General features: G+C 37.8%; 1 protein-coding gene across 1 annotated transcript; it reads right to left on the bottom strand.

The window, feature by feature from the left end:
* Positions 1–8,008: 8,008 nt before the first annotated feature.
* On the bottom strand, positions 8,009–8,590 carry LOC121465277 (keratin-associated protein 26-1-like). Its single transcript, XM_041678480.1, has one exon. It carries the CDS (start codon positions 8,588–8,590, stop codon positions 8,009–8,011), a length of 582 nt encoding a protein of 193 aa, XP_041534414.1.
* Between the last annotated feature and the right edge of the window lie 3,565 nt (positions 8,591–12,155).

Here is a 12,155-nt window from a genome sequence, read left to right as displayed (position 1 = left end):
CCTAGATGCCCTTCAGTGGAAGAATGGATGAAGAAAGTATCCCAGTCCCAAAAAGATGAACATGAGATGTACTCACTCATAATTGTTTTCTAGCCATAAATAAAGGACATTTGCAACAATTTTTAAAGCTTTGAGCTTTTTTTATTTTTACCCACCCCAAGTTTTGAGATTTTAATCATGATTGCATTGTTTCCTGCTTTAATTTTTGTCTGCCAAACGTTCCCATAACCATATATAGTTACATGCATAAACACACATGCAAATATTCAGCAACAATTAAAGAAAAAATAAAATCTCATAATTGTGCTTGTGTGAAAGCTGAAAAAAAACTTTCTTTAGTCTCATTTCAGAACCTTCTCCATGAACAAACAAGTTAATGTTTAGAGAAGTCTGCATTCTGAGGACAGATATGTTCCAGAACCACAGTACCTCTATTCAAGCTTATCCCAGTGCATCAAAGGTGCATTTGATGAGAATCAGAGTAAATTAAATATTTCATCCAGCCATTCAGTATCTTAGTACATCTTACAAGAGTCATGTGATTGTTGTGGGAATGCCACTTGTTGGTTCCTAGCTGCTAAGCCCCAAAATAATCACACAGAAACTGTATTAATTAAATGACTGCTTGGCCCATTAGCTCTAGCTTCTTATTGGTTAACTTTTATATCTTAATTTAACCCATTTCTAGTAATCTGTGTATCACCACGTGGCAGTGGTTTACCAGATAACATTTCGGCATTCTTTTCTGGCAGGGCTAAAATGGCTTCTCTCTGACTCCGCTTTCTTTCTCCCAGCATTCAGCCTAGCTTTCCCTGCCTAATTCTGTCCTGCCCTACTATATGCTCAAAGCAGTTCTTTATTAATCAATGGTAATCATAGCACACAGAGGGAAACCCTACATCATGTGATGAGTGTTTTACTATTGTACAAAAATCCTGTTGCTTCTTTTACTTTTCACTGAAGAGTTAGGAAGACTGGTGTCTCATCTCTCCCCTTTAGAAAGAAACCAAAACTTGTTCATGGAGCTTGTGTTCTTTTCCAGAAAAGATTTCACGTATCATGGAAGCACACGCAAAGGAACACACAGTAAAGGAACATTTTAATATGTGTTCATATGTTTGTTTTTATAATAATGATATACTATGCCATTGAAATGTGAGTGACCACCACTTTGGATTTGAATTGTTTTTGTTTCAAACAATGGAAGAATTGCTTTACATGTCATACTTGAAATTTTATAGTCAGCATTCTCAAAGAACACAATTCTCTCTGTCTCAGATCACTGTGTGGTCCATTTCTGGTAGAAAATCAAAGAAGACATTGAAGCCACGGGGGGTTGAGATGAGTTTGTGAAATCTTTCTGACATTTCTTATCTGTTGTAAGAACTTCAAAGACTCTAGATAAGGTAGACTTTTTCAAATTCTTATGCTCTTCCAAAGATTCCTTCTTGCCTTCAGAACTGGCTTCTGAAGACGGTGACATGTGTACTTTGTCTGAAACTTTGTGAGAGTTGAAGATTCTGCTTACTTTGTTGTTCTTTGTGACTTGTAAACAAGTGATAAGCATAGATTTATGAGAGCTCCTCTTCTGCATGGAAGTAGGCAAATGATCTACGAGAGCTCCCCTTTTGCGTGGAAGTAGGCAAACTACCTACATTTTTCTTTTTAGACAACAGTAAAAATTTTGTCTCTCTACCTTGGTCATTGAAATGTATCAGGTAAGTAGAACAAAATAGGGGCAAGAGTTTCATAAGTAGGTAGAGTCCCACCATTGATCATCAGTAATTAAGGCATCTATTGGGTTTTATCACATATCTCTTCCAGAAGATTGATATTATCAATCAGTGTATCACCTCTTGATGACAGACACAGGGTTGACTCACTATGCTTATCTGACATGCAGCCTAATTTATCACTTATATTTGTGCTTACAATTGCTTTCTATCTCTATAGTTACCAACTGGTTATTTTTATATGTAGATCATTATGTGTGGTTGTCTGGCCAGTGGCATGAAGTTAAGATGAATATAAGTTATTATGTACATTGTTAGAAATGGTTGGTAGTGAAAGCGATGAAATACACAAAAAGGTGAAAGCTGTACTTGACAGTGAAATACGTTGATTTTCTCATCAAGTTAGAACATTAAATCTTATTTACAATATGTCTGAATCACCCTCTATGCTTTTAAGTTTGTTTAAACACAAAGTTTCTGTGAATTCTGAATCCTATTCAGCTTTGTCAGAGCTTCAGTAAGGCACTCTCTTATCCTTTTCCATATATCTGATTTTTCACTTTAATTTAAATGTTTGAAATGTCATAGATAACCACCTTTGAGTCTTATGCATTTTATACTAGGTTTTCCCCTTCTGTGCTAACTTGATATCATTGTAATAAATAACTTGGACAACCAAGTTATGAAATAAAAGGTTTATTTTGGCTCACAGGTTTGGAGGGTTCTGTCCATAGTACTTTGCCTTATTACTTTTGACTGTTTGTCAAGGCAGCACATCCTGGTGATACAATAGAAGATATGGCACTCATGACCAGAAAGTGAAAGTGAGAGGAAGATCCAGGAGTTCTAGTTCCTCTTTAAGTGTACATTCTCCAATATCCATCAGCTCCTCATTGAGAGGAAATTCTTTCATGTGTTGTATTTTCTCACATTAGTTCCAATATATTTTTTTTGGAATTTCTTTGTTTTTGCTGTTTCCTCATCCTCTAAGAATGGAACAAATGAGCCTATGCAAAGTTGATAACATGCATATCCTCATGTTCTAAGCATCTAATAATTTCAGTAAGTGTAACAGTAAAAATGCCAACTCAGGACACTTAAGGATCCCTTTATCCAGTTTTCTTTCCTTCTGTCCTTTCTATCCTCTGTAGCAATTTGTTCTCAAATTAATGCCCTCATTATTACGTAAAGCCTAGGTCTAAGATATTACGTCATAGAGAGAGCAGGCAATGTATAATTCTTATCAATATCTCTCATAGTTCTTTGAGAAAGTAAGGCTACTAGCTACATAATATTTTGAATATTGGATAAATAAAGTAAACTTTTAAAAGCTAATTTGATTTTAAATTGCAAGCTTCCTACTTCGTATTTTTCTGTGTTGGTTTGTTTTTTAGATTATCTCTTTCCTTGTTTTTTGATAGACTGGTCTTGAACTGCAATGTGATCAACTATAGCCTTGAACTCCTGATTTTCCTATTTCCACATTCCTAATGTTGGGACAAAAGACATACATCAATGCAGCACTCAGCATGATTTTTATTACTACTTTAAACTTTTTATCCAAAAGGTAATTTACTTATTAGTTTTACTAAACTGTGTTTTTTCCCTGTCTTAATGAGTTAAAATTATTTACCTAGTTTCTCAAGATAAAAATCGGTGTTAGCGCGCGGTGGTGGTGAACGCCTTTAATCCCAGCACTGGGGAGGCAGAGGCAGGTAGATCTTTGTGAGTTCAAGACCAGCCTGGTCTACAAGAGTTAGTTCTAGGACAGGCTCCAAAGCTACAGAGAAACCCTGTCTGCAAACAACAACAACAATAACAACAACAATCATAGTAATAATAATAGTAATAATCAGTGCTGATATTAATTTCTTCACTTTTCTTTACTTCATTTCTTATTACTCCATGAATGAGAAGCAAATACTAACACTCTTCTGGCAATGTCTAACATGCCTTCTAATTCCCACCAGGCTCATTTGGATTCCACCATACATCTTTAGACTAACAACTACACAGTCTACTTGAAAGAGTCCCTGTTTCCCATTCCAGTCTATTCCTTGCATGATGATCAAGCTCTTTTATCCTTTTCTTTGTTCATATTGATCTTTGGCATTTGATGCCTCTAAAACCTCTTGTTCATTTACACTATTCTTGACCCTCAACACTCCAGCCAACTAATCATCTTCCTAGTCTTTTCAATTTATCAAGATTATTTTTCAATCAGTAGTGAAAATACATACAGTTTCCTCCCTTTGTCCCATGCATTTCCCTCTTTATTTCCATTCTTCAGTGTGCAGGAAAACAGTTCAGATATGATGTCATGACGTAGCCCAACTAATTTATAGCCCCCCCTGCTTAACTTTTATATTCTCTATGAATAAACTCTAATTTTCCTCTCATAATGACTAATAACTACACATAATTCAGTGAGCATTGTTTAAAAATGGTATTGATAATGGGCACCTTATTTTCCATCACTTCTCCCTCCCTCAACAGGATCTTACTATATATCATAGGCTGTCCTCAACCTGTGACCTTCCAGGCTCAGCATCACAAATTCTGGGGTTGTAGGCATGTGTCAACTTATCAGTTGGGAAACATCTTATTAATCATCTCTTCAGCATTTTACATATGTATGAAACTTAAAACTAAACTAGTTGACATGAGTGATTGCTTTAGATAATAAAATGCAGAGAGATTGGACTTTTGAATAGTATACCCAATGACTAAAGCTTTCTGAAGCAGTTGTTTCCAAATTAAGTTATTTCACAGTGAAAATATCTTCATTTTTTGCTTAGTGTGCAGAGGTGTTTCCCTATATGGGCTGGTAATTTGTAGTTATAAATGAAACGTGTTTCAAATAAGTGTGTTATAAAAGTTTTGGCTCATTTTTTTCTAATGATAAAACATGCTTTCCGTTCATGCAGACAGGGTGTCTCCCATTTGTGTTGTTTCAATTCTCATTCTTGTTACTACATAATATTTACTTTTTAAAAATACTTCTTGGAAGAATGATCAAAATGCACTGGAATATCTACTTCTGTTAATAGAATGTTATAATTCAGCTATCTATCTATCTCTAATATATATATATATGTGTGTGTGTGTGTGTGTGTAGATATATGTGGATGCATAGATAAATACATAGAAATTTATATCAGAAAATTTGCTTGAAATTTCCAAAAGCAGTCCTTCTTACTTTTAAAATTATTATGACTTTCTTTTAGTATATGAGCATTTGCAGAGAACTGTCAGTGTGGAAATGCATAACAAGACCCTGTTAGACAGTATTTGCTCTCTGTGATCCTGATAGAAAAGTGAATGCATGTTTGTGATGATAAGAACCCAAGTCATGGGGCTGGAGAGATGGCTCAGAGGTTAAGAGCATTGCCTGCTCTTCCAAAGGTCCTGAGTTCAATTCCCAGCAACCACATGGTACCTTGGAGGATGAACACCTGACTCCCAAACTCCTTATAGACGTAGAGAAATGAAGACCATAAGCCTGATTGGAAATGACAATAAGACAGAAAAGAGTGTGGAGGGGACAGAGGAGTCACACATGTGTGGGGGACACCTTTAGCAGAGACTCGGGACACTTCAGTGGAGCAGGCATGTGCTCTTCACCGAGTTTTTATGGGACTCTTGGTGGTGGTTGGGAGGAGCAGCCCAGCACAGTGGCCAGCAGCCTGAGGATCACCCTGTCCCATTGATAACCTTGACCCTGGTGAAGGTGGATCTATGACTAAGCTGCATAAAAGAATTTCGGGAAAAGCCAGAATAAAGCAAAGGTTGTGGGATTATTGATGCTTTGGACAGAGGCTCACATAGAATATGGATGGCTCATGCATGAGGGCCTGAGTGAGGACTGGGGAGAGACATGAGATTGGGTGTCATTGCCAATGGTGTGTGAGGACGGCAGGATAGTGAGAAATGTGAAGATTTTTATGGCTCTCAAAGTTACATTGTTTAAAATTACATGTAAGAATACTTTGAGTCTTTAAATGGGTTCTGTTTTCCCATTAGGAAAAAATATACAATTGGTAATTCAAAAGTCAAAAATGAAAAAATAATCTTTTGAAATGTTCTTATCCCTTTTAAAATTTCTTTAAGTAAATTAAATTGTAAGGTTATTAGGTGAATTTACAAGTATTCTTGTCCTAAGTAAGCACAATTAATTAATTTATTTTTATTTGTTTAATGTTTTTCCACAGGGAATATATGCACCACATGAGTGAGTACCTACTGCCCACAGAGGGCACCAGAGTTTGAGATGTCTCGGAACTGGAGTTACAGACACTTGTGAACCATCCGGTAGGTGCTGCATATCAACCCTAGATCCTCTGGAAGACATCCAGAGAAATTAAAGAATGAACCCCCCCCCAAAAAAAAGAACCCAAGTCATATTCCTTGATTATATATGTCACCATGATTTGGCAAAAATATAGAATTTCCAATTTGAAAGGAACAACTGATAAATTACCAATTGAAAACACTGTTATTTTAGGCAAAAGAACTATAGTCCACCATTATTTTTTCCCTTGAAAATGAAAATGAATGTCTATGGGATTTGATAAACCAAAGCCGGAGCATGAAGTATATGGGCCTTGCAAAATATTACATTGTTCACATCAGAACTCAGATAGAATTAATGTATTAGTGAGTAAGCATTTTCCGTTTTCTTTCTTTTCTTTTAGCCCCTTAATTCTGTCTTAGGTTAATCCCTATGCCAGGTTGTTGTATGTTCTACAATTTCTGTATTCCTATTTTTCTGGACTTAGAGAATTACCTAAGCCATAATAGCCTTATAGACAGGTAAAGCCACAGAGATGAGTTCCTTGCTGACTAAGCTGCAGGGAGTATTCCCAGTAGGTCCCTCTTAGTAGCCATATCATAGTGACATCTCTGTCAATTACTCTTTAAATAACTGCATGAGGATCCTAGTAAGCTCTGCGAGTGATTTCAAAAGAGAAACTTGGCAAAATCTAAGCTAATACTTTTTTGTGGGTTTAAGGTACCATAAATCTGTGGACTTATAACGCTGTTATTAGTATCATCCTATCAGAATGAAACCTCCTGCTTTTGAAGGGCTATTTTTGCTTTGTTTTGCTTTTGTTTTTGTTTGTTTTGTTTTTGTTTTTGAGACAGGGTTTCACTTGTATAACAGCCCTGGCTGACCTGGAACTCACTCTATAGACCAGACTGGCCTCAAACTCATAGAGATCTACCTGCCTTTGCATCCCAAGTGATAGGATTAAAGGTGCATACCATCATGCCCAAACTCCTGAAGGATCTTAGTATCATGCAACCACACAGCACATGGACATGTGTACAGTCACTACCTTATAATAATTCACTGAGTTTCTTCTTTTTAAAAAAAAGTTTCTCTCTCTCCCTCTCTGTCTCTCTCTATTCCTCCCCCGTCTCTCTCTGTCTCTCTGTCTATGTGTCTCTCTCTCTCTGATGTAAGTGTCTGTTGATGCATACCACATGTATGAAGCCCAGGGGACCACTTCCTAAAGTTGACCTTTTTCCTTCTTTTCATAGTTTCGAGTTAGAACTCAGTTCACAGCAAGCACCTTTGTGCACTGAGTCAGTTTGCTGACCCTTACTTTCATCTTTCATAGGTCTTTTTGACTTTTTGGTTTTTGTGAAACAGGTTTTTTTTTTTTTTTTTTTTTTTTTTTTTTTTTTGTACAACAGCCCTGGTTGTCCTGGACCTCACTCTGTAGACCAGTTTGACTCACAAAGATCCACCTGCCTCTGCCTTCCAAGTGCTTGGATCAAAGGGACACGCCACCACTGTCTGACTTCTAGCATAGTTTTAATAGATCTCTTTCTAAATCTTTTCAAAATATTTCTTTTACATAAGTCATTAAAAACTTCTGGAAATATTTAATATTATCTATAGTTAATCCCAAATAATCATCGTTTTCACATAAAGTAGCTATTTTGTAGCTTCTACAGAAAACCAGGGGCAAATTAAACCTATGTAAATAATAACACGAGATAAGCATGATCTTTATGCAAAGACACAATTTAATTAGAATGAACACAGAAGAAAAACATTTTACCAAAGTAGAACAATTTCAAGCTTTGCAGAAATACTAAAGTAGGGGGTATACATCCCCAAAGCACCAAGAAGTCCAGCTGATTAGAATTACTAGAGAATGAGCACACACAACATAGCCCCATGGAACAAAAGCCCTCCCTGTGATGCTGGCTGATCTCTCTTGTAGTTAGAAGCACGAGGGTGCTTCAGCTACTCATGAATTTCTTTAGTAAGGATAATGGCAACCACTCAAAGAAGAAGAATACGGTTGAAACCTGCCGTATGTATAGCTTGTGGGCCTGTATTGGTCAGGCATGCAGCTGAAAGGCTGGCATCCATAAGTCAGGTTTCTCAGTGGCGGACGATCATAGGGAAGATAGCTCAGTGGTTGACGGCCATAGGTCAGGTAGCCCAAGGATTGATAGCCGTAAGACTGGTAGCTTGGAAGGAAGCAGCTCCTAGGTTGTCTACAGGATGTTGGCCAGCCAAAGCTGGAACTGCGGGATGTGGCAGGAAGACAGCTGTTTCCTTCCTGGGATCCAGATATCCCTGAAGTAACTGGCGAGCTGGCTGAAGGGCTGCCAGTGTTCCTGTTGCAGCTGGTTGATTGGCAGCTTCTCTGTTCACCGCAGGGCTCATTGCAGTTGTCACGTGGTGTGTTGCTGCCCAGGCTGCTAGTAGGAGAGCAAGGGGCATCTCTACACCTCATCTCAGTGGAGCAAAGGCCAATGGGCGAGTTGGCAGGAACATGGCTAGAGTTCCTAGGAGAAGAAGAGCTGCAGACTTCTGAGCAGCCGTTATTGGACATGATAGCAATAGAAAGATGGTCAGGCTTCAACTAAACTGCAGAGAACAAGTTACTGAAGTGCCTTTGTTAGCTGCTAGGCTTCTTTATATACCCTGGGTGCTGGGTGTTGGTTCTGTCTATCGTCCATCCTCTTGGCATCTCATTAGAATGTTCTTTGGCTGCCTACAAAGCACTCCTCCTAGTAACTCATAAAAGATATGTGATCAGTGTCACATTATTCAAATGACTGTCATTTCAAAGTTAATCTGGTCCTCCTCATCTAATTTCTAACAGGAAGCAATTTTCCTTTAGCAGTTTTAACAGATTCTTAAAGTTACTGTTTAAAACCCACCAATGCCTCTGTATAATTGGTAAAAAGTAATTAATAAAATAAAAGTGAATATATTTTAATGCTTAAAGTATTAATAACATATTGGATAAGTAATAAATAAAATTGAGAAAATTGATCTCAGATACCTAACACTACTTTGGAGACTTAACCTAAATTCAAAACTCATAAGACCACTGGGAAGTCTGATTTAGATTGTTTTCTAGTGTATCTTTCTCAGCAAGGAATGGTGACCTGAAAATCCTTGCTAATTTTTATGAAGATCCACACCCAAAGAGTATCACACCCAAAGGTAGTCACTGTTCTGTCTTTTATTAGAAAGAAACTGGAGGTGTTAGCACACATCTTCTGATAGATGCTGTGTACCAAAAAAGACACATGTCCTTCGATGAATACCTATGTGAGTTTCAGAATGACACTGAAAATAAAAGATGTGCCCTATTTCAAGCCAGTTTTCCTATAGTTTCCCAAAGAGTGTTTTCTCATACACAAAATATTTCTAAATAACTCATGTTTTCCATATTGTTTAACAGAAAAAGGCAATTTAGTTTCTTTTTCCTGTTGGACATTTAGAGTCACAATGTATGGTTGGAAAGGAAATGGATTTTCACTTCCATTTATTCTGCCAATCAAAATTATGCTTGTAGCTTAGCTACATCACTGCAGCCTTCTACTCAATCTAGGTGATGCCACTGAGATAAAAGCCTCTTAGTGTTCCTGGAAGGGCTTCATTTCAGGAGAGTATTAGCTTACCATCATGTGCTCTGCAGTCAGGCTCTTAGTGGTACCTTTTGGGATGAAAACATAAGAGAGTTTCGCCAGTTTTCTTAGTCCCATGTTTCAGTTTAGCCTTCCTGAAACAATGACAGTCAACATTTTTGGCCAGAGAGACTATAAGCAGAGCTTGTACCTCAGTGACTGTTCAGTTATTATATTCTCAATGCAATGTTTATAAGTTTTAATTCTTGCATGTAAAACCACTATCCCATGTCAAACAACCTCACCAGTATCTTCCAGGATTTAATTGCACAACCTGAGTGGGCAGTTTGGGCCATAATCTATCCAGGAAGTCCTCAGCAGAGCTGATTACAAGCTTCACCCGAGGCTCAGCAATCCAGTGTAGCCAGCACCGAGCCTTGTTTCTGTTTTTGTTTGCTTGTTTGTTTTTCACAGATGACTATGGTAAATATGAGGGTAAAACCTATCCTGTCTTCTTTGATGGAGGAGAACATTCCTTTGCGATGAGAACATTCTTAGCTAACTTTTCTTGTGATGATTCTAAATGTTTCTCAGGACTTACTCAATAGAATTTAGTAACTCTTAAGGCATCTTTCCTATTTGCAATGTCAGGTAGCCTCCTCACTGGCACTGCATTTATGTCTGCTCAGAGTATGTATTTCAACAGTCCATTTATTTAAATCCCTTTAGTACCTGGAACACTATAAACACACATTTTATGATTCTTCAATAAACCAAAAATGGGCTGAGTCAGATTATAATTTTCTTTATTGAATAAGGAGATGACTAAGTAACAATATACCTTCTTTTCCATGCATTGAAACTTGGAGAATTTTTTAAGAAACATATTTCCAGTTTGATAATTTCACACATGCATATGTGTACTTTGGTTAATTCCAGTCTACAATCTCTCCTTTCCAATATGTACTCTATCTTCCCATCTCCTTTATTGTCCCAACTTCAAGTGCTTTGTTTTGAAACAAGCTGACTCCATTAAATGTTACCTGTGTAGACATGGATATAGGACCATCTACTGGAACACGTGCAGGTCTCTGACATGGACCATCTACATGAACATGTGCAGGTCCCTGGACATGGACCATCTACTGGAACATGTGTAGATCCCCACACATGGACCATCTACTGGAATATGTATAGATCCCCGGACATGGACCATCTACAGGAACATGTGCAGGTCCCCGGACATAGACCATCTACAGGAACATGAAGTTTGTGTAGAAGACCTGGATAGATTAGATTTACTTTTCTTTATACCAAAAATATTCAAGGTCTTAGAACCAAATTAAATGAAAGAAGGCTAATGAAGAAGGAACACAGGGGCTAGTTGAGAAAGGCTGAAAGTGTATATTTGGCCGTACAGTTTTAACAACCTTGGCAGTCAGTTAATATTAACTGATTTAGGGGAAGGGCAATGGCATGTTACATAGAGCCTCTAGGTGGATGGTTAGTGAGCAAGTCACAGCAGGAATAGCAGGCACATAGGGTCGTAATTCCCAGGGGATGAAAAGAAACAAGGTGGCATAGTTTTACCAGGCTGTGGGGTGGCAGGGATTATAGTCAGTGATAGCCAAAGTGAGAGGAGCAGTGTGCAATCCCACCTCCCATCAGCGCTATTGCAATTTTACACCACGAATTTGGAAAACTCGTACGTACCTCTATTGATGAATTTGTTTTATGTTATTTTTCTCTCGGGTGTAACTTTTCTGTCTTTAGTTTGTTAGTCTTTTCCTCCACAGTGTCTGATCTGAGGATGAGATTCAGCATTCCCCAACTCAGGTATTGACGTTTTATTTATGAAAGTTTGATCTGGGTCTCTCTTTTTATCTTTCATATCTATATTTACCATGAGAATATTTCTTCTCACTCTGTAAGCATAGAAGCACAGTTAACCTTACTGTTCAAATGTTTCTCCTGGATAACTTCAGCATCGGCATCATCCGTGCTCTGGCTTTGGTTGACTTGTGTTTTTTAGAGTAGGAGTCTTATTTTCAGGTTCCTTTGAGTGCTTTGTTAACATCAATCGGATACCAGGTGTTGTTATTTAACATTTTGCCTGGTGCATATTTATGTGTTCCTGTAAACATCCCCAAGCTTTGTTCTTGGCTAAAGGTGATTTACATGGAAACAGTTTGATCCTTTTGAGTGTTGCTTGCAAGGAACATTAAGTGAAATTCAATCAGTACTTAATCTATGATTATTTTTGCCTAAACAAAACATCCCTTTGATTTCTCTGCCAACTTTCTGCTGTATCTGGAGGGAAAGTAAATGATTCCCAGACACTTGAGCTATGAGTTCCTTTAAGAATTCTTTCAGGGGGCTTTTTTGTAGCTTCACGAGTTTCCTTCACCTGAGGATTGACCATTAAACTGTAGGGAAGGTTTTGTGAACTTAGCACAACCTGACAACTCTCCCCATGTCCCTCTGCAACTTTCCCCCTGTCCCTTTACAGCTCTCCTCATGTCCATCAATCTCTCCCCA

Source organism: Microtus oregoni, unplaced genomic scaffold, assembly GCF_018167655.1.
Source record: "Microtus oregoni isolate MIOR12 unplaced genomic scaffold, Mior012 000030F_ref0000283, whole genome shotgun sequence".
NCBI lineage: Eukaryota > Metazoa > Chordata > Mammalia > Rodentia > Cricetidae > Microtus > Microtus oregoni.
This window is presented reverse-complemented; position numbering and strand designations above follow the sequence as displayed.

What these genes read in the sequence shown, in the direction of transcription:
- LOC121465277 (XM_041678480.1), bottom strand. Translation starts at nt 8,590, where the DNA reads ATGTCCAATAACGGCTGCTCAGAAGTCTGCAGCTCTTCTTCTCCTAGG.